General features: G+C 40.2%; 1 protein-coding gene and 1 pseudogene across 1 annotated transcript; one reads left to right on the top strand and one right to left on the bottom strand.

The window, feature by feature from the left end:
* Nucleotides 1-857: 857 nt before the first annotated feature.
* On the top strand, nt 858-24,513 carry LOC145411663 (uncharacterized). Its single transcript, XM_080281668.1, has 11 exons — nt 858-917; nt 7,779-7,893; nt 10,503-10,637; nt 11,086-11,479; nt 15,814-15,982; nt 16,953-17,025; nt 17,864-17,885; nt 18,076-18,173; nt 20,756-21,012; nt 21,746-23,084; nt 24,489-24,513. The coding sequence occupies exons 1-11, from the start codon at nt 860-862 to the stop codon at nt 24,511-24,513; spliced, it is 2,685 nt and encodes an 894-aa protein (XP_080137794.1). The 5' UTR covers nt 858-859.
* On the bottom strand, nt 4,053-4,171 carry LOC145411721 (5S ribosomal RNA; annotated as a pseudogene).
* Nucleotides 24,514-24,867: the final 354 nt, after the last annotated feature.

Genomic DNA, 24,867 nt, shown 5'->3' with positions numbered 1-24,867 from the left:
ATTTCAATGTGCATACCAAGGTGTCTTTGCTTATGTAAGACCCAGGTGAATGAAGGGGTTTGTCACCTGGGACATATACTCTCGACCGATTATCAATATTTTGACAGCTGGGGGGTTTCCCTGTGATAAATTAAATCATCTCAAAGTAGCCAGACTAACATGTATAGTGCTTATATGATTATGTAAAGGGTTAATCAAGATACTTTATAACCCTTTTGACTGCTAGGGCATTCGTTTGCTGACTAACCTTGCCCAAAACCAAAATTATATATCTAGCTGCAGCATTAGCAGTTTCCAGGAACCTCAACCAATAAAGTTACTCTATTTTATCTACTATCTATGTAATAAATGACGTCACCTCCTGCTGACGCTTAGGAAATAGAAGTATTTTAGATTAGTTTTGCCATGATGACAACACTCATTTTGTCCACTTCGACTGATTCATGAACTGTGCAAAAATTATGGCCGGAATGAAAAAAATAAAACCATAATAAATTGAGGCTTTTTTTTTCTAGTTTTATTGAGCTAAAAAGAGATATTAAATAGGTTTGAAGCATTGCAGCAAATCACAACATACACGATGTTTATACTCACTTCCTATTGGCTCTCTGGCCAGCTAGTTCCTCCTTTCAGAACATCAAAACAACAAACATGCGGCCTAAGGATAGCCAATCACAAGCAAAGACTCACTATAACCCATCTTCTCATTGGCCGAGTGAGTGAGTGAGGTTGAGAATACTCAAACAAACAGCGCCTTATCTTGAAAGTGTTATCCTAGAAGGGTTGACGTATCTGGAGGAAAGTGAAGATGGAGGTGAATGGTAACGTTGACTGTCGTAGGAAATGGTAGCTGGAAATAATGAACGAGGCAGTACCAGACAGCTTATCGGGAGGGGAGACGCCAGGAGATGAGCAAAGTGAGTGCGATGGGTGTTGGTCTAAGGTCCCACCTGCAGTGCAGTGTTAAGCCACTCTCCGTGAAAGAGTTGATTGTAGTCATGGCCCGACGGCATGGCGGAAGATGTACTGTAGTTGTTATTTATCCTTGAAACTGTTACTTGATTGTACTAGGTTAATGGTAAGGCTTCTCTTTATTGTCTATAAGTTTAATTAAAGTATAAGTTAAATTAGTTTTAATCAGTGATCCAGTGAATTTGTGTCTAGTTATTTAGGATAGCTACAATTTGTCTCCAGCATAAGGAACATGGGGTTGGTTTAATCTGCACAAGACATGAATATGATGCTTATTCACCAGTTTACATACATTAAATTTCTCAGAAAGTGGGTTATTGGTAATAATTTGTAATAAGTGTTCTTACCTCACCCAGATTACATCTTGGCTATAGCCTTTAAAACATGCATTGTGAAACCTTTGACAAACTAGCCTAGAAGATCAAGAGTATGGGGTAGTATTAGTTTTGCAACATGCCGTTACATGTGATTTTCTTGTAACTTTAGATGGTGTTAATACTGTGATATAAATATGGGAGAGAGATACAAGAGTTCCTAGCCACACTGTGATATCCTAGAATCTTGCCGGTACTACAAGTGGGGAATATAGTTTGAAAAGATCAGGAAAAATGTGGGGTTTAAAAGAGGTAAAATTAGATGAGTGGTCAATAATGAAATCTGCAAAATAGGCAGTCTGAGTCAGCTGTTGAACTTAAAAGCTTAAGAATAATGAGAAGTAGGGAATCTGAGCCAGAGGGTAGAATTCTGAAAGTAAATGGTCACCATATGTCTATATTTTCCTGACCATGTCCTCCTTTTTGGTTCTTTTATCTCCATTGAGGAGGAATTTCTAAATATTTAAAATAACCCAGAATTTTGCTCATTTTACTTTTCACCAGAATTTTTCATGTGAAATTGGTAGGGTACCCTAATAATGTAGTATAGAATTAAGAATATAATATTTAGCCTTGAGAGAAAGATTGAGATTTGTATTCCAGTTGAATCCTGGACTGTTATAACTCACTTGGCTATATAGTTCACTTTTTGTCATGAACTGGTACCCCAGCCACCTCCCCATGCTCCATGTGAGTATAATTTGAAGAACTAAACCAGTACCGTATGATTCCATACCACTTTCAGATGCCTAACAAACATCACAACAAATTAATTCAATTAAAATCAGTTACATTAGTTGTTACTGCTTCATCCACCCTTTCTCCCACTCCCATGCCCTCTTTTTTGGATGCTGCTAAATTTTTTGGAACATCTTTGAAAATAAAGAAAATTTGTGCCAACTCTGAAAGAGAAGAAGAATGTGCAACCTAACATTCTGAATTGCAATTGTACTGTGAGGAAATGGAAAATTTTAAAACATCTATGTAGATTCTGAGTTGTTTGATGGGAAAGAGAGAAGTATTATAGGTGAGTCACAATTGTCAGTTGTTTTCATCTGACAGAACTGGAGCACTTCCAGAACTTGATTACTTAGGTGTGTTTGCATAAAATTCAGTAAAAGTTATTTATGAAGTAGCAGTAAAACAAGTGACTGATTACAATTGGCAGTCAACTGAACTGCAAGGGATTTAGAGGTCTTTGTCTGGTTAGAAAATATGCATTATAGCAAAGGTACTGGATGGGGTATACAGATATCGTATGTTGATAAAGTGTTCCAGAATATCACAATTTTTTCCATACAACTGGTGCTGAAAGTTGGAGGAAACTGGCAAATCATCTTCATAGGTTTTTGTTGTTGAGGAATCCCAGTTTGTCTGGCTGAGCTGACCCATTAATTGCAGGCAAGCAACCCATCCTGCAGGACTGTCCTATGCAGTGAACCAAAGGTCCCCGTGCAGCAGACAGTGCTTATTGCAGTGAGTTTGGAGGTTTGGCTCCCAGGTGAATGTTACATTTACACCTCTTCACTCAGTTAATAGAGGCACCATAGTAGGCAGGGTTCCACATCACCCTGCAACAGTATTTGGTTATATGGCTATCACCCAGGACTTTAAATATGAGTTACAGGAAACTATTAGGCGCACCACTCAGTATAGAGCCACCTGAAGTGGAAAGAAGGGTTCGTCACCGAATACAACTTTTTTGTAATTTACCAGTAATTGTAAATAAGTACAGCAAAGCTGTACATCCTCACTCCACAACAGGAGATCCTGTGAAACCTAGGCTCTCAGCAAATGTGACATAGTTATCATAGTCAGCCCTAAAAATACTGTACAGTAATCCCTCCAATATCCGATGTAAAAGAGCCAAAGGCATGTCTGGATAGTGATCCTGTCTGGATATTGGGCCCCAGCCTCCTGGACTTGTACTTATGGACCCTAACTCAGAAAAACACCTATACAACTCCATCAGGACATGCATTGCACCTATTTAAGACCCAAATCACACCAATAAGGGACATAAAAGACTGAAATAAATGCAAAAGAACCATAAAATGAGGTTTTAGAGGTGAGTTTATACAATATTAAACATTCTGGGTACTTACAAGTCCCTGGCTCCTGGACTGGTTTGAACTGCCAATTTGCAGTCCACAGTTAATTGTCTGCACTCTAAATTCTAATTTCTTAACACTGCACAACACTGTTAATTCCCGTGTGTTCTATTGGCGAGGTTATTGCAGTTTATTCACTGTTTATTCACAAAAAACAAGCACCTGTGGCTTGCAATGCTATAAGCATCTGCTATCGATCGGAGTTAGGCTGTGACTGTTGATGATGGTGGGGTAACAGAGTTGCCAGATCGCAACGGCCACATTACCAAACTCCTCAATTTTCATTACCATTTTTAATTTCCATTACCAAATTCGTAAAGCTAGCATCTGTTCTTCACTAATTATATACACAAGTGGAAATACATGTAATCACTCTTCTTATAATTAACAGCATGTTGATTATTATCACACTATATAGGCTACCAAATTAATCAGAGAGAGCAAACAATCCACCATCTCCATCCTGTGTATCCTCATCATTCATTGCCAGATGCCATGTATCCCAAACGGGGTGGCCAAGGCTTAGAGTTAATTGCTTTACAGGGAGGGGCACTAATCCTCCACCAACCCCACTTGACACGTAGGGAGAACGTTATGCCAACAGCATCTGGTGTTCCCAGGCGGTCACCCATCCAAGTACTAACCAGACCCAATGTTGCTTAACTTCGCTGATCGAACGGGAAGCGGTGTACTCAACGTGGTATGTCCTCATACATGTGAAAAAACCTTTTGGTAATGCATTATTCTGATTCATTACCAAACGAATTTTTCATTACCAAATTGGCCCACATTTGGTAATGAAAAATACCAAATGGCAACCCTGACAGGGGAGGGGGGAGGAAGGAAGGGGTGAAGGGACCATGGTGTAACAGCTGTTCGGTGCCACGCGGCAATTTCAAATTACGGGTTGGAAAAAAGTCAGATTTTTTTTTAATTTTTTGCAGTTTTTGGCCCATTTTGGGAATATTGGATCCCGGGACGATTATGTTCGGTTAGTGGGGATGTTTGGATATTGGGCGTTCGGATATTAGAGGGATTACTTCTGTAACAATCATACAGTAGTTAGCCGTAAAACCATTATTCTTTAAATGCTCCCAATTGCTAGGTAGTGCTTTCAGTTTAAACTGCTAATCATCATTATTATCATCATCATCATCCACATGGGGAAAAAAAGAATTCCTCACCCACTCCTTGTGCATGCTGTGGAGTGAGAAAAAGGGCATTAAGATAAAAAAGGAGCATCACCAGATCTGTTAGCTGTGCTTTATATTGTTTGCTGAAGCAGTGAACTGTCAGCAAGACAGGTGAACCAATCCAAGATACTTCAGTCAGTAAGCCAGTCAACAGAATTGTATTACTAAAAAGTGGTAGCTGTAAATAGGAGAAAGTTGACTAAGTTCTCCAGCCTGAGTCTGTGGGCTTGGAGCACCTTATTTTATAAATACAGGTGGGAAAGAGAAGATGCTTGATTTCTTATATGTGTATTTCTTTTTACAGCCTACCAAGGTATGATACTGGAATATTGCATACACTTACGTGTCACCTCTTAATGATATTGCTAAGGACACATAGCTGAGCTGTAGGGTACCCAAGACAACAAATACAGTAATGCCAGAAGTACAGAATCAATACAGTAATGCTGAAAGTACAGAATCAGAAGACTACCAGTAGCTAATATGGGCATAGGCAGCTCACAGGTGCATGCATGTGTGTATGTGTGTTGCAATCCACTAACACTGCATGTTATCATACCAGTTTTCTACTTTTTTTTTTTTTAATACCTAATTTACTTATGTTGAGTAGTGAGACAGTGAAATGATTAACGTTGTAAAAAATTAAGTTGTATTTGTGTGCCTTAATTAGTTGCAGGTTATCTTTTTGTGTTGCTGTATCTTGCACCACAGTTGAGCCTCCTCCCTTGTTTATTCCCATAAATGGCTTAAGGTACGGTTTCTACCTTTGTGAATTGTAAGATATATAGCTAAACTTTACATTGTTATAAGAATTGTCTGATTCCTGATAAAGTTCTTCAGCTTTGAATCTCTCATAATTCAGATAAGTTGTCTGGCTTCATTTGGTACCATATAACAAAGGGTACAGTTGGGTGCAGATAGTAAGAGGACTTTAGCACTTTCCCAGACAGTGGGTATACAGTACAGGTACTCAGGATATTTTGTAAATAATTTTAAATAAGTGAAAGGAACTCCTAGATTATACAGTGTTGATCTGCGTCACATCTAACTACAAATACAATCTTAACAGCCTGAAACTCATCCAGATTTGAATACTTTCAGTCTGTAAGTTCAGTAAGTATGTAATTATGATTTGCATGTAATATCTCTGTGTAGATGACATGTCAGTATAATTTTCAGGTCATTTGCTTTATCTGATAGATTGAATCTAATGGTAAAAATCCAGTTTCGGTAATTTGGTTCTGATGATCTGGCACATCAAATTTTTATAAAATGGTCGTGAAAACAAACAAACTTGGTATTACATAAAAAATATATATACACTCAAACCATGATTTAAGGGACCTCCATATAGGGGATTTCGGATTTAAGGGATTCCATATTCTACCTGACAAACAGACATTACTGTTTTTTAATTATATTGATTTTCTAGTTTAGACACATTAATATGTTTCTTTATACAGTACCCATAAAATAATACAGTATTCATAATCATATAAATAAGTAAGTGAAACAGTCATTGCATTTCATAATAAGATTGTCTTTATACGTGGTCAGACAATGGACATTTTCAAGTAAGGGACATTTTCGAGTAAAAGACAAGTTGATTCCTCATTTAGTCCCTTAAATCAAGGTTTGAGTGTATTGTACAGTACTGAGCTGAAGGTGATATTGGAGCTTGTTTCTAAATCCTTCATTGAGAGAAGTCTCCTTTAACCCCTTTAATCTGATGACTTATGTTTTATAACATTCTACTACCAGACAGTTATAGTCAGCGTAGAGGGAAATTTTGGAACTGGTTTGGATAAATAATATACTTTATTAGCCCCTTCAGGTTGCATAAATAGTTTGGAAGTGGCAAGAATAATATAACAAAATACTGGTACAGTACATCCCTAGTTACAAGTGGTTTAGCTGAATATCGTCATTTGACAGTAGTAGAAATAAATGAAAATTTCATTGTCCTACATGGGTGAATGAAATCTGTCCTTGTTTATTTTTTATAAACAGTGTATACACAATGGTCTTAAAAGAATTGCTATTTTCCAGTTTTAGGTTTTGATAGTAAGAGCCATGAGTTGCCTTGCAGTATATGCAAATTAAAGAAATTCTTGGGACAAAGATTCAAGTGCCATGTTCTCATGGGTTTAGGCCAGGAAGCTTTCTTATACACTACCAGTACATTTTTATCAGCAGAGCATTTAGAATAGTTTATGTTATTTATAGCATTTTAATATATACTGTAGTTTGCTTAACCCGCCACGTCCCGACCACTTTCGCACCTCTGACACCCCCCAGCCCTGACCATTTTTGGTTTTTTTTTTTTTTTTTTTTTTTTTTTTTTTTTTTGTTGCTAAAACCCGCTTTTGGTGAGAAACATCGAAAATTCATAGAGAAATCGCTCACCTGTGGTTTAAAATACTCGATACAGGTAGGAGTACCTCCTTACCTTACAGGGTTTTCTATCAGGCTGGCTGCAAAGAAAACGAGTTCTATGGGAGGATAACTATTCCACACCACTCCTAAACGGTATTTATTTATTTATTTGGTACGAATTTATATGTAGTATGAGAGTATATTGGTTTTCAAACAGTAATATAGGCATTATAAGCATTGTTTCACTCACTAACTCATCACCATTCCTGACCTTCTTTTGCCACATTACCTGATCATCATTTCTGACTGTTTCTTCCTCTAATGCTATGTAAACTTTGTCCTCCACATTGTCATCGATTGGGGAATCACTTTGGCCCTGAATGTCTTTATTGGCCAGGGTCACTGGTAACAGGTGAATTGCCGAGACAATGGCGTGCGGGGGGGGGAGGTTATGCGGTGTAAGGCATTGTCCCTGCTTGGCATCTTGTAGAGGAATAGAGGAAGGTGTCCCGTGTATACTTACGAAAAATCATGCGTGAAAATTGAAAATTGTGCAAATTAGGGACCTTGCAATTGCAAAACGTACCAGTACGTCGACGGGACTGGCAGATGCAAAATGTTGCAATGTACCCATACGTCGACAGGACGTCTCGGGTTAAGCAACAGAAATAAACTGGTAGGTAAGAAGTGATAAGGAGCCTCCTTAACTGACAAGAGTATAACCCATGAGTGAAACTGGCTGTCCCCTACAGAGCAAGAGCGAGAGGAGGCAGTGTCAGCAGCAGTGAGGGTGGTGGTGGCCAGTGCCCGGCATGGCGTAGTCACCCTTTGTGCCAGCGTCGCCCATGTCATCCGTGACAAGATGAGGTATTGGTCCTCATCAAGGGTAAAGTTGGGGAGAGAGAGGCTAAAACTCAGAAAATTCAGTAAAGTATTACAAATCTCTTTAAACTTTGAAATTTAGTATTCCCATCAGTTTCCACCAACTTTTCGGAAGTAATGAGTATATATACAGTATACATGTATACATATATATATATATATATATATACACTCAAACCTCGATTTGAGGGACCTTCATTTAAGGGATTTCGGATTTAAGGGACTCCTTATTCTACCTGACAAACGGACAAGACCATTCAAAAGCGACACGTAATGTCTAGATTATACACATTAATATGTTTCTTTACACGGTACCCGTAAAATAATATTCATAATCATATAAATAAGTAAGAAAAGTGAAACAATCATTGCATTTCATAATAAGATTGTCTTTATATGTGGTAAAACAATGGATATTTTCAAGTGTGGGACATTTTCAAATAAGGGACAAGTTGATTCCCCATTTAGTCCCTTAAATCGAGGTTTGAGTGTACATATATATATATATATATTTATATTTATATACAATGTGTCTGACTCTGGACATAGGCTTCATAGCCTGCCCTCAAGGACCAGTAGTCCTCCTACCTACCATACACCTCTACATGTCACCACTTATGCGCTAACACGCATATTGAATACTGTACATGCTAGGGCTGCCTCATACAGGACTGGTGTACTGTTAATAGTGGGGGTATTTTTATGACATGTCGGCAGGTCATCTGGTAGATTGGTAAAGTCTGCTTTTATGAAATTCAGATCCATAAACTGTTCCCAGCCCCACCTGGGATTCAAGCATGGGTCCATTAAGACTGCAGGCCACCTCTCTACTGATTCAGCCACTGTCTTGGCACTTGGTCAAATCCTAAATCCATTGAAAACTTCTACTGTACCATGGCCAGCTCCAATATTGTATGTGAGTCCTTAGGAGAAGGCATGGTGTCAGAGTACCATATTTTATTTTTCTGCTGATACTTACAGGCTAATATGCTGTTTTGTTCTGAAAATAGGTACTGTAATTTCGGTAATGATAGCTAAGGTGAGTTATGTCTCTCAAATGCAGTTAATGCTTAGGTTTTAAAAATTGAAGGTAATGGAGAGAGTTATAGAAGGTGTGATTAGAGAAAAAGTGAATACCGGTATTGATGAGATGCAGTTTGGGTTTATGCCAGGCAAGGAGACCACTGATGCCATATTCATTGTTCAACAGCTTCAGGAAAAATATATAGGAAAGAAAAGGGAACTGTACTTTGTTTTTGTTGATTTGGAGAAGGCCTTTGGCAGCGTCCCCAGAGAGGTGGTGAAGTGGGCAATGAGAAAGCTTGGGATTGAAGAGTGTCTGGTGAAGGTCGTTAAGGCCATGTGTGTGGGTGTCCGCAGCCAGGTAAGGGTGAATGGAGATATGAGTGATGAGTTTTCCATGACTGTTGGTGTGCACCAGGGGTCAGTTTTGAGCCCCTTGTTGTTTATAATGGTACTTGCAGCCCTCTCTTGTGGCTTCAGAAATGGACTCCCATGGGAGATGTATGCTAATGATTTGGTGTTGATTGCAGAGAATGAAAGGGAGGTGGAGGAAAGGTTAGGAAGTGGAGAGATGATATGGGGCACAAGGGCTTAGGAGTTAATGCAGATAAAATTAAAATGATGGTATCTAGGGACTGGTGGTGGTACTGTCAAAAAAGTGGAAGAGTGGCCATGTGTGATTTGTCACAAGGGTGTGGGAAGTCATTCCATCTTTTGCAGTGTTTGTGATAAGTGGGTGCATAAGAGATGTAGTGGTATTAGAGGTAGACTGTGAGATAATGCTGATTTCATGTGTGCAGTGTGTCAAGGAGAGCATGTGGAGATTGCTAGGCATTAGGGGACTGAACTTGCTGGCGAGTCTCATGAGCGTGTGGAAGAGTTTTATTATTTGGGAGACATATTATGTGCTGGAGATGGGGTTGGAGCTAGCTCAGTGGCTAGAGTGAGAAGCAGTTGGAAGAAGTTCAGGGAGCTGTTACCTCTCCTGACAGTGAGAGGACTCTCCCTCCATGATAAGGGATCTTTGAATGCTGCATATGTTAGGAGTGTAATTCTGTAGGGTAGGATGGGACTGGAGTGTATTGGTGTTGTGATGAGGAGAGGTAGATTGAAGTGGTTTGGGCATGTGGAAAGGATGGGAGATGATAATTGGGTGCAGAAAGTGAGAAGTATTAATGTTAGGGGTAGGGTTGCAAAAGTTGGACCCAAAAAGACCTGGGGCGAGGTCATTGAATGTGACCTCTGGGATAAGGGACTGAATAGGGAAGCTGCCGGAGATCGAGCAGCATAGAGAGCCACCATCAGGTGACCAAAGCCAACATGTGCAAGCATGCTGGAGCCTTCAAAAACAAAACAAAATGAAACAAACAAAATAATTTTAATTTTACTAGACTTATTCTGTGCCCTCTAACTGGATTTGAAAGTACTTATTTTACAATGGTTGTGGTAGTAACCTTTTTACTGTTATTTCTTATCTGTGAAAGCAGTTTTACGGTATCTTTTTACTGTTATATCATATCTGTGAAGGCAGTTTTACAGTATCTTTATTCAGGCCGTGATTATTTGTCCAGGTTAGAGCAAAAAATATCAGAGCTGGAGAGGAAAGTGTCAGTCCTTGAGAGCAATAACACCAGCAATGACTCTGGAGTGATTTGTCACAGTGGTTCTCAAGTAGACAGTCTTCCAGAGTCACCCTCATCTCTCAGGTGAGCACCATTTTACAACTTTTAACCCTCAGACAGCTATTGCCATCTTCAGATATCAGCCTGCCAGAGATTTAAATCTGAATCAGGCTGCATAAAACATGAATGCGCTGAATATTGTAGCGTGCATTCTTATATGTCTATATTTTTAAGTTGTTCTTGCATATGATGTTTGATAATTGTTTATCATAAGCCTTCATTGTGTCTGGTGCTTCAGATTTGTTCATGATTTACCAATACCATGTTAAGAATATTGTACATATGTATTGGGTATGTACATGTTTATATAGACTGAATTTAGTGTGTGTACAATTATTACAGAAGATACAGTCTGAAGCAAAATATCATAGCAGTGTTTGAGGTTAAATGGAGTGAGTGAAGTACTTTAGCTACAATTTATATATTAAGTCCAACTTTTTATTCATAATTCAAAAGCTTCTGCCATTCCCAGGTGTGGATCTGCTCCACCATCCTTCCTGAACAGCCCAGCACGCAAACTGTCTGGAAATGACCGTCATATTGTACAAGAAGTATGCCAAAACTGTGAATCTGGGGGTAATCAGTTCTACTGCACAGCTTGCCGAGAAAGACAGGTTAATCAAAGAAACTCAGCAAACAGTCCTTGGGCAAAGAAAGATGAAGTTGGATGTGGGTTTCTTCGCAGTAAATCTACTGATGCCAATGCAAACAGAAAGGAAGGTATGTGTGGATTTTCCCGAGGACATGCTCATGCCTCAACCAGAAGTCTAAATCTGCACCGTGCACCTTCAGTGTCCCGCTTCATGAGGAGGAAGTACAGCACCATTAGCCTGCGTAAGGTCCAAAGAGCTGGCCTGAGCAGTAAGGTGTGTATGATCCTACACTAAACTCTTAAGTGCAGGAAGTCCTTATTATAAGTTGCATTTTTGCATATTTTTTCCTTCTTTCTTGCATTAAAAACAACTACAACAACAACAACATTGAATTGCCTGTCAAGTTCTATTGCCATGTACAACACTGATTGGCCAATTCCTCCAGCTTACAGTACTAGCTATATAAAGAATAATGATATTTTTGGAACATACTTTGAGGACTGCCAGTTTATCCCAGTGTATGGTTACTTTTATTACCGTAATACAGTCAGTGCTTACATAAGGGCATGTCCACACATGTGCACAAACAAGTGTTGGCAACATGTAAGCAACACAGTAAAGAACACATTGCAGATATGTTGGGAACAGCAGCATCCAGATCATGTTGGCTACATCATGATGAAGTCTCAGCTGCCTGGTGTGAATACACTTATCCCATCACCTCTGCTGCCAGTGCTCGAAGCTGCACCGAAACATGTTTGCATACATTAGTCCAACCCACTGCTGCAAAAATGTTCTAGAATATGTTGCCAGCTGTGATGCCAACATATGTTCGAGTACATGTGTGGACACGGCCAAACACGCTGATATTGTACCTGGAAAGTCCTGCTTTATAAGATTTCTGCATTGTTGGGCCATATGGTTACATGTTAAAGGGTTTCATGGTACCCAAGCCATCCCCAAGTTCACCTTTTGGGGCATTTTTCAGGGATTTTTCCCAGGACATTTACCTACCTAATGATTTCTTCATTATATATAAACACTAGAGGATTCCTTACCTTGAATGGAAGAGGTTATGGGCTTGCTGGGGGGAGGGGGAGTGGGGTTCTGAGGCACGGCAGGACTCCTACTGGTCCCCAGCATGGTCCTCTTGCCGTCCTGGCTCCATAAGATCCTCATCTGAGGAAGTAGGTAAATCCTGTACATCCACAATCCTCTGTTGTAACTCTTATGCCTTGTGCACAAATCCCTCAAAGTCAAGAGAATCCACAGACATAGCATCTTCCTCTGGGTGTTGCTGCTCTGGCATCTGTCGAGTACAAAAGTACCAGGTGAGTAGAGTCTGGTGGTGTTGTCATATTTTCTCTTGCTTTAGCCCTTCATGCGGCCGCATTGCTTTCAACGCAGTGTTCAGCATATCAGCCCTCCAAACCTCATCCAGTCCATAGCCATAATAGCTTCCTTGACTGCCTCTGCACCACCCGAGATGTTATTTATGTGAGCCATGGTCATAACTGGTGCCATGGTTTGTGCCTCAGCCTGATCTCCATGCTTCTGTGCCTCACAATGTTCCCTGTCCAACTCGTCGATGTGTTGCATGGCATCCTCGGGTGTCATGTTGTCCTCAACACCTCGACCAAATCCTCCTCTTGCATCACCTCACAGCTTGTAGTGACTGCACCTCACCACCTCGAGTGGCACACAATTCAGGTGCCAGGTTTCACCAGGCGTGATGTATTGTTGCCACAGACACCAAATCCTACACCTTAAGAATGTTCGTGATGACATTCCTCATACTGTTGCTTTCCCAAAAAGCTATCACTGTTAAAAGGCGATGCTGTGAAGTGTCAGGCTGAGGCACACAAGAAGGACCAGGCACCGGTTCAGCTGCATCAGGCTGAGGCACATGGGAGGGACCTGGCTGGGGATCTGGTGGGTCATCCAAAACCTCCTTATCAGACGACGATGCCTCCACCTCCTCGTCATCATCAAGCACTTCCTCCTGCTGGAGATGTTCCCCCTCACAATTGTCTGTGGGCTCCCTCAGATACTCAAACAGGATCATCTCATAATTGTACTCTAAACAAGCTGCCACTTTCTGGTCTAGGGGTTGCAAAGGGACGTCGTGTTACCTAGCAAAAACACAACCTTAACACTTTAATGTAAACCCTCCAAGTAGGCTGGGTGCTCTGATGCGTTATCAGACACCAACAGGATTTAAATGGCATGCCAAACTCCTCACACCTTCTCTTTGCACCACAAATAGTGTTTCTTGTACTACCTATTCAAAATATCCCTTGTCATCCACCCTGTCTTCGATATCTTCCAATAAACTCTGGACTCATTCATGTGTTTCACCTACTTAAAGCACTTTTTTTTTTTTTTTTAACTACTTACAAGTAATGGCCTCAACTTATGGCTGGCAACATTACAAAACAAAAGTAGAGTGATGCTTACCTTATCTACTTTCCTACCCCTGCCTTGCCAGTGTTCTTTCAAGATATATGTAGTCCTTTGCATCCTCTTGTATTGCAGTCCTGTCTTGTGTATATTATAAATTTGCTTAGCAGTATAACCCCCATCCCTGAAAATTCCAATAGGACATCCACGAATGTCTCTGTTGCTCCGGCATCTGCTGACGCTTGTTCTCCTGTCACTTGTACTCTTTTCAAGTCCTTCCTTTTCGTAAACTTGCCCAGCCAACCACTCAGTGCCTTAAATCTGCCTGGGGGTCGGGACAGCTTACAGCAGGCTACAGCATACAGGTGGTGGGCCGTCCTCCTTATGTTAATGGAGTTGATTGGAAATCCTTCCCGCCTCTCGTTTCAAATACATGACCAGGATCCTCGCCATCATTACAAGCACAAGGTCAGACACTCAAATCCTCTGGTCCATGGTAGATCCCCCATAGGCCCGCACTGTATTCATAATGGTGTCATTCTTCCCCATGATGGTATGAATAGTTGACTCATTTACCTGATACATCATGGCAATGGCACATTACGTTCGCCTCTCTCCTTCCACTTGATGACATCAAGCTGCTTCTCCTGGGTCAGACTCTTTCGACGTCTTGCTGGGTCACAGTGTTGTGGCATGGTCGGGCTGGGTCAGGTGGTCAAAAAAAAAAAAAAAAAAAAAAAAAAAAATCACACACAGCATATGTTTCAGCCAGGGGACACAGAGAGGGTAGGCTCAGCTGGGTCAGGAATGCTCAGTGGACCATAACGACACCCCACCAGACACTTGACTGTCATACGGCATTGATGCAACCCGCGCTATGACTATCACTGGCCACATGATGCTGTTCCCACCGCGTTATGACCTTGTTTTAACCATAGTTTAGGGCCTCTGGCTGCGTTATCTTTATTGTTGCCTTGCAGTATGGTTTTTTAAAAATGGGCAGCTTCCTCCACCCGTATTACATCTGTCATTTTTGTGTTGTGACCAGTTTTGGGCCTTGAATTTTGCCTTCCGTGTTATGTGAATTTTCATGCTTTAGGATCGCGCAGTATGCAAGCGGAGACTGTATTAATGTTTTTTCTTGGCACGTCTGCTAGCCAGTGACCATTATAACTTTTTTTGTAAAACCCCATGCCAGGATGACCCAGGACATCCTGCACAGAACCAGTACCAACATCTTGAGCTGCTGATTACCCATCACAATCAGAGATTTCCTACTGCATGTTGGATTAGACATGACATACATGTACCATGATTTAATAATTTGTAGTCCTTCATTCCTTTTCACAACAAACCATTCATCAACATACCAACTTCCTCTTCATCTGTATGTGCTCATTCCAAACCATATACAGTAGCTTTGTCATACCATCCCACTTATTCAGTTAATTTTGTCTCATCTTAATTTAGGACAATTTTTCCACATCATACATTTCTTCCTTAGGCATCTTGGTAACCTCCATTCATTTATATTCTTAATTCACAGCTCTTGACATTGCACACAATCATTAGAATCTGCCTCGGTTTACAAGGCCTTGGATAAGTAATGCATGAGAGTGAGAGCAGTGGAAATGAGTTACTTGAGAGGAGCATGTGGAGTGACGTGGAGGGACAGGTTGACGAATGAAGAAGTGAAGGAACGTTGTGGGGTAGATGTGGATGTGGTTGAAAAGATTAGGAGAAATACACTGAGGTGGTTTGGACATGTGGAGATGATGGAGAATGAAAGACTGACTAAGAGGGTGTATGTAGGTGAGGTGGAGGGAGGGAGAGGGAGGGGTAGACCAAGGATGAGGTGGAGGGATGGAGTTGAGAGGTATATGAGGGAGGGGGGGGTGAGTTGGGGGGAGGGGAGTCAAATGGTGGGTGACAGAGTGACTTGGAGGCGTTTTGTCTGCGGCCACCCTTTGCGGGATTAAGGCGTCGGGCTATAGATAGATAGATGAGAAATTCATATGCTTACCTGCATTAAGCACAAGTAAGTTATGAATATACATAATAGAGAGAGACTGTAGACTGAACTGAATGTTGGTAGAAACCTAACTGATTATGCCTTGTTGAGGAAAAGCTGTTTACTGATGAGTGAGTTGAGAAAAGATGTTATGGAGGATTGTTGGACCACATGGTTTATGTTTTTTGTATTGCAGGGGTCATCAAGTGGCACACTGAGCCAACAGAGCAGCAGTAACAGCAGCGGTAGCCAGGAGTGGGGTGTAGAAGGTAGCAGGAGGGGCAGTAATGGTAGCCGCTCGTATGTGGTCACTGTGGCTGAAGTCTACAATCCTCCATCATCACACTCACCACATACTTCTTCAGGTGACTCAGAAGGCCGAATGCTTAACCCATTTAGACCAGAGATGCCCTTCTTAGTTTGTGGCTGTTGCCTCTAGATGATTTTATTAAACCGAAATAGTTGTTTCTTATTGAAGGAGTTCAATAATACTATACTTAACCCTTCCAGGTTAAAAAGTCTCTCCTGACCCAAATGAAATTGTCAGGAGATGACAAAAAATAAAATGAAAAAGATATCTCCAAGCTCAAAAAGTTAAATCTTAAATTGTGAAGAGGAAGACATGCTCTTAATACTTACCTGAATATAATCAGCCTCCATCCTGCACTACAGAGTTCACTTAGCAATGATATACATGTACAGTAGAAAGTACAGGTAGGTTGTCTTTGTTCTGTACCTCAGAAATTATATTTTCATTTTCCTCCATGCAGTGCAAGTTTTAAGTGTATGGCAGAAAGGTTATCTTATTATCTAAAGTTCATCTTTTTGTGCAGTTGGTTCGTTTGAATTTGTTACATTGATAGCAACGCTTTTATTTTTGTAGCATGTCCTTTAGGAAGCATCAGCACCTCAGAAAAAGTTAGTGTTGAGAAGATATTGAGAAACATAAGTTTTGTTTGTGAGTTCATTATAGTGCCTTTTCTGAATTGTGGGATCCATTTCCGGACTTTTCAGTCACTGTATTTCCATTTCCATTCTCTTATCTTGTGTCATCAACTCTTTATTTCCTGAAAGTGACAAATCACATAATTGAGAATACCTTTATCTCGGATTGGACTAAAACATTTTCAGTCATCCATTTTACCGTTCCTTTGCATGTAGTGCAATATTTATGTTTCTGTCAAGGATTGTGGCTGATCTTGTCTTGCATTGTGTACTTGGTATTGCATGTCAGACTAAATATTTTGCAACTTATATTGTAGACGAACAAATTTATAACTTGGATGATGATGATGATGGTGATGATATTTATTTCACTGTACTAACCTTGGACAGAGAGTGCAGCAGTAAAGCTCCTTGCAAGAAAATTGGCAAGTGTGATGCAGGAGGATGAGTTTGAAGAGGAGCAGTCACCTCGTATGGACTGCAGTGACAGCCAACAGCCACCTCTATCACCTCTGTCTACCATGCCTGCTCAGGAGGTGGGTTGAAAGAGAGAGAGACAGAGACAGAGACAGAGACAGACAGACAGACAGATGAAGTAAAGAAGTTTTCAATAGTTTTGTGATAATCAGGAAATTGAGTGGAGTGAGTGGTTTGTTGTAAGAATGGAATAGAGTACTGTTTCTGTGAAATTTTGATGAAGGACTTAGTTTGTAAAAATGGTAGTGGTGTGAGTTTGGCTTTTTCATTTTTGAGCTGGACATGTGGCATACCACCAACTCCCCCTGTCTTGTAGGTGTGCATATAGGCAGTTCTTATCATAAGTAAGGAATGTATCTCGTACATTGTAACTTTTACATTCAGTTGGTGCTGTATCCATCCATCCATCCATCATCCAATCTTATGCCGCCCCATTAGGAGTGTAGGAGCCCAGGGCTAGGCAAGTTGTTCCTGACATTTAAGATGAGAGTGACCAGCCTCACTCATCCCTGAGTGGCATTACTTGAGCAATAAACCCCAACCACTCCTTGAATATAAACCTACACAGGATCAGTCTGATTGGAGCACCTTACTTACCCACTAAACAACCAGGTGCCATAATTTGGTTATATGATTGCCACCCAGCGTAGTAAATGGTTTCCTGGTGTACAGGAAACCATTTGGCTTGTTACTCAGTGTAGAGACACCCAATGGCAGAAGGAAGAGGAAAGAGTGAAGGAAAGAAAAACAGAAGAGGGAATGTAAAGTCACCTTAAGGCAGAAGGATGAGGAAAGAATGAAGGAAAGAAAGAAAGAAGAGGAAGGAAGGAAGGAAGAGAGGAAACGGCAGACACCCAAAGCAGTACTACATTGATTGAGTGGATGGTGAGCGTGCCCACCTACCACCCTGATATACTGGGGTAAATGGCAGGTTAGTCATATAGGTAGCAGTGGAACTTCAGCAGGCATTTTCATGTACAGTATGTTTCTGGGGATTTAGCAACATTATCTGATTTTTATATTTTGTGTTTTTCAGGATCTTTGTGCGCCTCACCCTCTGTCCGGATGTGAATGTGTGGTCTGTATGCGGCTCTTATCGGATCCTTCCTGTGCTGTGTATGCCCTTACAACCAGGTCAGGCCTTATAGTTGGTCCCCTTTAGACTCTTTTGGCCAAGGATAGTGTTTGGCACTTCCAGGCACTTGTATTTAGCTTAGGAAATATTTATTTTCCTGAAGGGATTATTGAAGGCTGTATTTAACCTCTGCAGTTCAGAGAGTCTCATCATCATCATCATCATCATCATCATCATCATCATCATCATCCTGACCTCCTTTCCCACCCTAGTGCAGGGTGACGAATAGCAAAGTCCAGACAGCCCAAGTTTGCCTAGTCCAATGGGGCATGCTTCCATTCACACATCATTCAAGCCCCTGGAATCCTGGCTCTATCTGCTAGGCCAAAAACTTTCACCACAATTTGTACCTTCCCGTAAACGTTTCCGATAAAGTCAATCCAAATGCTTTCACATTAAAAAGGGGTGCCAGATCCCTGATCATGCACTTCTTACAACATTCATCCATCCAGTTGGATCTCTTGTCAATCCCTAGCCTCACCGACTTCCAAACTTCTCTTCCTCACAAACTCATCCACCATATCACTCCACCTTCTCCTTGGCCTACCTCACCTTCTGCCTCCTTCAGATTCGTTCAGATATACCATTTTGCTTAATCAAACTGAGGGTAGCAAGAATAATGAAAAACTATATCCCCAGGCCAAAGGGGTTGACTTGGTGGAAATTTTTGTCATTTTGCAATTTACTTTCTGTAGCTCACTGGTAGAATATGACAATACAGTGGCTGTCCATTCTTTTCATAGACCTTCTTTTGTGACTGGCATGAAATTTTAGTGGTAATCTCATGTTGCTGCCCAGCTTCAGTATGGAGAGGTGGCATATGTAGGCCAAGTTGAGGTGAAGGCAGCATTTAACCTTTGCAGTTCAGAAAGTCTCATCAGTGCTTAATAAAAATTGTTTGAAGGAAGCAAGTACAGAATGAAAAACTATATTCCTAGGCTGAAGGGGGTTAACTTGGTGGAGATTTTTGTCCTTTTGCAATTGCCTTGGCCAGAAACTCACAAAAGTTGTCAGTTTTCACCTGATAACTTTATTGAATACATTAAAAGTTGGTCAGTTAAACTACTGTACTTTCTTTTATATGCTTCAAGTATCACTGTAGTCACAAGTAAAACATATTTACTTGCCACAGTGAGGAAAAGACCCTCCATTATGATAAGTAAAAGGAAGTTTAGCATACCGTCTCATTTCCAGGACCAACCTTGTTCTTAGCTCAATCCATTGATGTTCATGCTCTCTCATTATTTGAATGAAATGAAAAATTTATATCCGTATATCTACAGTATATATGAAACTAATACAAAGTGATTTGATTGCAAGATGTTAGTAGACCTCAGGTGACGACCATATGAAATAATGTTCTTGTCCCACGAATGGTATTGTGGTTGGCATGGAAGCATTAGCATCCTGTCTCAAACACCAATTAATCACTCTGACTCATATTCTTTCCTTACTGTTTCAATATATGAAAAATTTGCATTGATATATCTATGTATAAAAATGATATAAAGCTGTTTGAATGCAAAATATTAGTACAGATCAATTTAAGATCGTTTACCCTAACCTCAGGCACCATGTGCTATGCTCATTCGACGCGGATGATTTCAGCTGGCGGTTTTGTCTTTCCATGTTTCCGGTTTTGAAAATTATACTTTTTACATAAGTAACATTCGGTACATTCACTTCAGCATTCGCCAGATGAAGCATTGATCTGTTTGAAAACTACATGATAGATGTTTCAAAATAAACATGCAGTAAGACTTGTAATACAGTACTGTATTATGTGATGAATGCTATCGTACCACTTGTCAGTTGATGTATGTAGTAACTGTTCTGCAATATTTTTCTTAGTAAATCATGTCTAGAAAACTGGTATAATAACAAATGATTACATTATTGCAGAATTTATGTACTGTTGACGAATAATTATCATGGAAAGGATTTTAGAAAGTATGTGACTGTGTGAGCCAGGAGGAGGTGACCAACTTCAGTTATCAGGTGAGCATTGGCAACTTTTGGGAGTTTGTGGCCAAGGGAATTTACTTTCTGTATCTCAGCGGTAGAATATGTCAATACAGTATTATGTTCTAGCTAAAGTTAGATGATTATATTTTTACTTTTGCCAACGAAGTTGCAAGAGGTTATGTATTCACCTCATTCTTTCCAGAGCCCTTCTTTTGTGGCTTGCATGAAATTCTGGTGGTAATCTCATGTTGCAGTCCAGCTTCAGTATGGAGAGATGACATTTGTAGGCCAAGTTAAGGTGGTTAGAGCAGTGTAGACGGGGGCTGTGGTCTTAGCTAGTTTAGGCAGATTGGATGATAGTTACTATGGTAGTTCAGGTTAGATTAGATATTATAAACATAGTGAGTATTAGCACATGGAGCAACTCCCTAAGTTTTTGCAGGTATCCAAGTTATGTGTTTCTTTTATAGTCTTTTAAGTTTACAAAATGATAATGATTAATGATTACCATAATGAGTTCATCATTAGAGGGCTGCATTAAGAGCTGTCAATTTGATTTAAATAATACTGCTTTGAGAGGATAATTTTTTAATGTTTATTATATATTTCTCAACAGTGAAGGTTCATTACTTCCTCGAGGCAGTACTGTTCTAATACGAGGAGATATGATTGGGACAGTCCTGTACTTTGGCCATCGCAGGCACCCAATACCAAGCCAAGCTGTTTGGTACCAGCCTCCCCCAGACTTCAGTCCCACACAGGCCCCCATCTCTGCATTCTCAAGAAACAAGGGGGATTTGGGCGAGGCAGGTGGTAGTGGTACTGAAGTAACTGCTCATCCCCTCGGAGTAACTGTTACACTTTGGCCACCTGGTCTGTATAATTTAGGAAGCTTTATTTATTTTTATTTTTTTAATTTCACCTTTTGGGCAAATTGCAGTTTTGGTTTTGAATTTACTCCTAGAAAAATGTGTGTACCTACAATAAAGCATCCTGAAGACTTAGGGTATGCATATGAAGTCACTTCCCCCTTACTGGCTCCACTTTTCCTGACCCTGCAAACTCTTGACTCCATTATAAAGGCAAGACCATTCACACTAAAGTGCATCATCTTATGGTTGATTTTCACAAAAGTTATGGGGTTAGGTTATTCTGTCTGATTCCAAGTTTAGAAGAGTTTGGAACACAGGTGCATCTGGACATGCAATTAATTAATACTTCCATTTCTTGCTTTGTCACTTTTTGTTTCTTGAGTTCCTTTGTGTGTGTGTGTGTTTTTATTGTAATTATTTTATGATTGTCTGGACATTGCTACCCCTCACCCTGCCGTAGGGTGGGAAAGAAGGTCTGGATGATGATGATGATTAACGATGATTTTATGATTGTTATCTAAGTGATTATTAATGATTAAGAGCTGTCTAATTAAATTACAAATTTAGTTGTGCTGGCATTTTAAAACCATAATAAAATATACCTGAAGATGACACTGTGTTGGGCTAAAAATTTGTCGTTAAAGATGTTTCTAAGTAGAGTTATTTCCATTCTTACACTGTTATTGTTTCCAGATGTGCAATGTAGTTGTATTTACAAATGTTTTTGTCTTCAGATCAAGGTGAGATGTTTGTTCCGCTGAGTGATGTTGTCTGCCAGTTGGATGAAGAGGAAGAAATAGAGAGTCAGGATTATCCATGCAGTCTTACCATGGAGGAGTGTCCTGCTCACATCCTCCAGAGTGAATCAATCCATGCAGATCATCAGAGTCAGAGGGAAAGCTATAATAATGCAGAATTAAATACCCCTAATCCAGTGCATGTTCAGTCTGAACATTCCTTTGCAGTACATGTTGAGTCATGTAATGCAGAACCACAAAATGCTCATCATCCCTTGGTATCTAGTGACAGAGAATCACCAAAGTATAGTTTGTACAATATTGGAGATTCTAAGGACCATGAACTCTGTGTGGAAGCATCGAACCCAAGTGTAAACCAGAGATTAGGGGCTGTTAGTAACTGTAATGAAGAAAATATGAAGAACAGTAATAAATCCATTGAAGAGCATTTTGTACCAGAGTCGTGGGATGAAAAACCTTGTTCTTTGTACCTGAAGCATGCAGATAATTCTGTAGATACTGTGTTAAGTAGACAAGAAATTGTTGACAACTCCTTTGCTGGCAGGTATTCATTCAGTAGTGCAGATATCCAAAAGAATTTGGATGACCCTGAACCAGAAGTGTCCCTGTATGACACTTCGGACTCTGCCATCAGTCTCAGCTCCTCCAGAAGACCTCATATTTATCGGAAAACTGTGTATGAGAGAGACACCCATCAATTGAGTAATCCTTCAAGCCTCACCGAGTTGGATAGAGATTCCCCTCATTTTGGAGACACATGGGATTCTGGGTGTTGCATAAGGAGGGAGAGATATGGAAGCTTGTCTTCTGAGCAACTGTCAGATGTAGAATGTGAAGGAAGCCAACAGAGATCCTCCTGGGCAAAGAGTCTCCATGATGCCTTTGATATTATGTGGGACAAATATCATGGCAGTCAACATTCCAGTTTTACCTATGATGGTGCCAGACCATCCACAGATTATGAATGCAGTGATCCAAAATCTGCCAGAGACTATCTAGTTACAAACTCAGCATCTGACCTTGAACATGTATGCAGAACCTCCAACTCTGTATCAGATTATCCATTAAATTTTTGTAAGTCAGTCACGGGCACTCTTTGCTCAAACTCTAAATCTGAAATTATTTGTCCACCAGTTAATGGTGACACTACTATTGGATATCCATTCAGAAAAAAGAAAGCTGTCGAAGATCATGCCAGCGATAATACCACACACACCAGTGATGCTGGCATCCTGGGACTAAAGAATTATTCCAACCCTTGTCATTCACTACGAGGAAGACAGTCATCGGTGCAACTCTATTTTCTCAATAACTGGTATGTTTCACCCTTCTTTGTGCTTTTGGCTTGCTTCGTATAAGCAACTAATTATACCTACATAACTGTTTAACTGCTGGTAAAACAGTACATGTACAGACACTCAGATCATCAGTAGGCAGCTAAGCATATTTATATAGCTATTTATTTATTTATTTTTTAATTGACTTTATTGGATACGTTTATGTGAAGCTACAGAACGTGGTGAATGTTTGGTGTATCCAATAGAGCCAGGATTCCGGGGGCTTGAATGATGAGTGAATGGAAGCTTGGCCTATTAGATTGGGCAAATTTGGGCTGTCTGGACATTGCTACTCCTTACTTTGTCCTAGAGTGGGAAAGGACGTCTGGATGATGATGATGATTTTTTTAAATGTAAGGAAGAAGAAACCAAAGGCCAGGAGCTTGTAAATTTTTCCCTCCAAGAAGGAACAAAACAAAAACAGGATAAGAGAGCGCCATATTCAAAAACTGTTGATTTCGAGATGCCTGGACACACTGCGTTTGAAAGACTGGTGATTATAGGCAATAGGAAATACAGACGGAAACAGTTCCAGAGTTGACCTGTTGTATACATGAAGGACTGGGAGTAATGGTTAACTCTTGCATTAGAGAGTTGGACAGAAAACGGATGAGAAGTTGTTGCTAGATGGGTGCTACATGCCCACCGTAGTAGAGAAGGGATGCAAGCAGACAGTTCAGGTGAGCAGTGACCACTGAAGTAGTGATAGAAAAGAGATGAAGATGCAACAGTACAGCAAAGGTATAGAGGTTGAAGGGAGCTAGTAGGAGGAGGGGAGTTAATGAGACAAAAAGCCTTTGACTCCACCTTGTTAAGAAGAGCTGTATGTGGAGAGCCTTCCCACACATGAGAGTTGTACTCTACACGGGCGATTAAACTCGTGTATAAAGTCAACAGCTGTGCAGGGATAATGACGGTATGGAGCTGGCTCAGCGCACCTAATCTCATGGAAGCAGATTTTACGAGATAGGTAATGTGTTCTTTCCAAGATAAATCTCTCAGGTAATGTGTTCTTTCCAAGATAAATCCTGAGAGAATGAAGCCCCTAGTATGTTTAAAGATAATGCAGGATTAAGCTGGATATTGTTAAAAATTTGAGGGTACTTTTATAGAAAAAAAAAAAAAAACTGTTGAATGTTAGGCTTATGAGGCGGACACAAGGTTCCTAGGGACTGAATGATGTGTGAATGATTAAAAGGCCCATTTCATTGGATATGCTGTATATACTGTAGATCACTAACATTCTGACTTTCTCTTTCCATGATTCGGGTCCTACCTCACCATAGCATAAGTGGGAAATAATTTTGTGACTGATGATGATGATGATGATGATTTTGCTTTCTGGATTCAAGCAGCTAATTAAAACATTTGACCTCTTTCAGCGCAGTGGATGACTCCGAGGTGTGAAACGCTGTTGCAGTAACCTTGTCTAGTTTGACAGCTGTATTTTGTACTTAAATAGTCACATTTAATGTTGTAAGGAATCTTGAACTATACTCTACAGTCTCCACAGACACCTTCTGTCTGTCTGCTTGTCATCTTTGTTATGCTTTCTGTACTTCCTTTATTCTTCACAATTTTTGATGTGCTGAGTACATTAATTTGACGTAAAATTAATGAACAGGTTAGTAAACGTAAATGTTTTAGCTAATGTGAAACTTTCCAGACTGGAGTTGCTGTTTTAATTAGCTATTTTAATAAGTTTATATTACAGTTCACCTCGGTATTATTTATGGAAACCAGTAGTAAGGTTGGTTATGC

The sequence above is a fragment of the Coenobita brevimanus genome, chromosome 90 (assembly GCF_032717465.1).
Source record: "Coenobita brevimanus isolate Jiangsu-jjx chromosome 90, ASM3271746v2, whole genome shotgun sequence".
Classification (NCBI taxonomy): Eukaryota; Metazoa; Arthropoda; class Malacostraca; order Decapoda; family Coenobitidae; genus Coenobita; species Coenobita brevimanus.
This window is presented reverse-complemented; position numbering and strand designations above follow the sequence as displayed.

Excerpts from the sequence above, each read along its gene's own strand:
- LOC145411663 (XM_080281668.1), top strand. The coding sequence starts at position 860 with ATGAACGAGGCAGTACCAGACAGCTTATCGGGAGGGGAGACGCCAGGA. Across the intron at positions 15,983-16,952 it reads CTCACCACATACTTCTTCAG|AGAGTGCAGCAGTAAAGCTC; the intron begins GTGACTCAGAAG and ends AACCTTGGACAG. Across the intron at positions 21,013-21,745 it reads TGTTACACTTTGGCCACCTG|ATCAAGGTGAGATGTTTGTT; the intron begins GTCTGTATAATT and ends TTTTGTCTTCAG.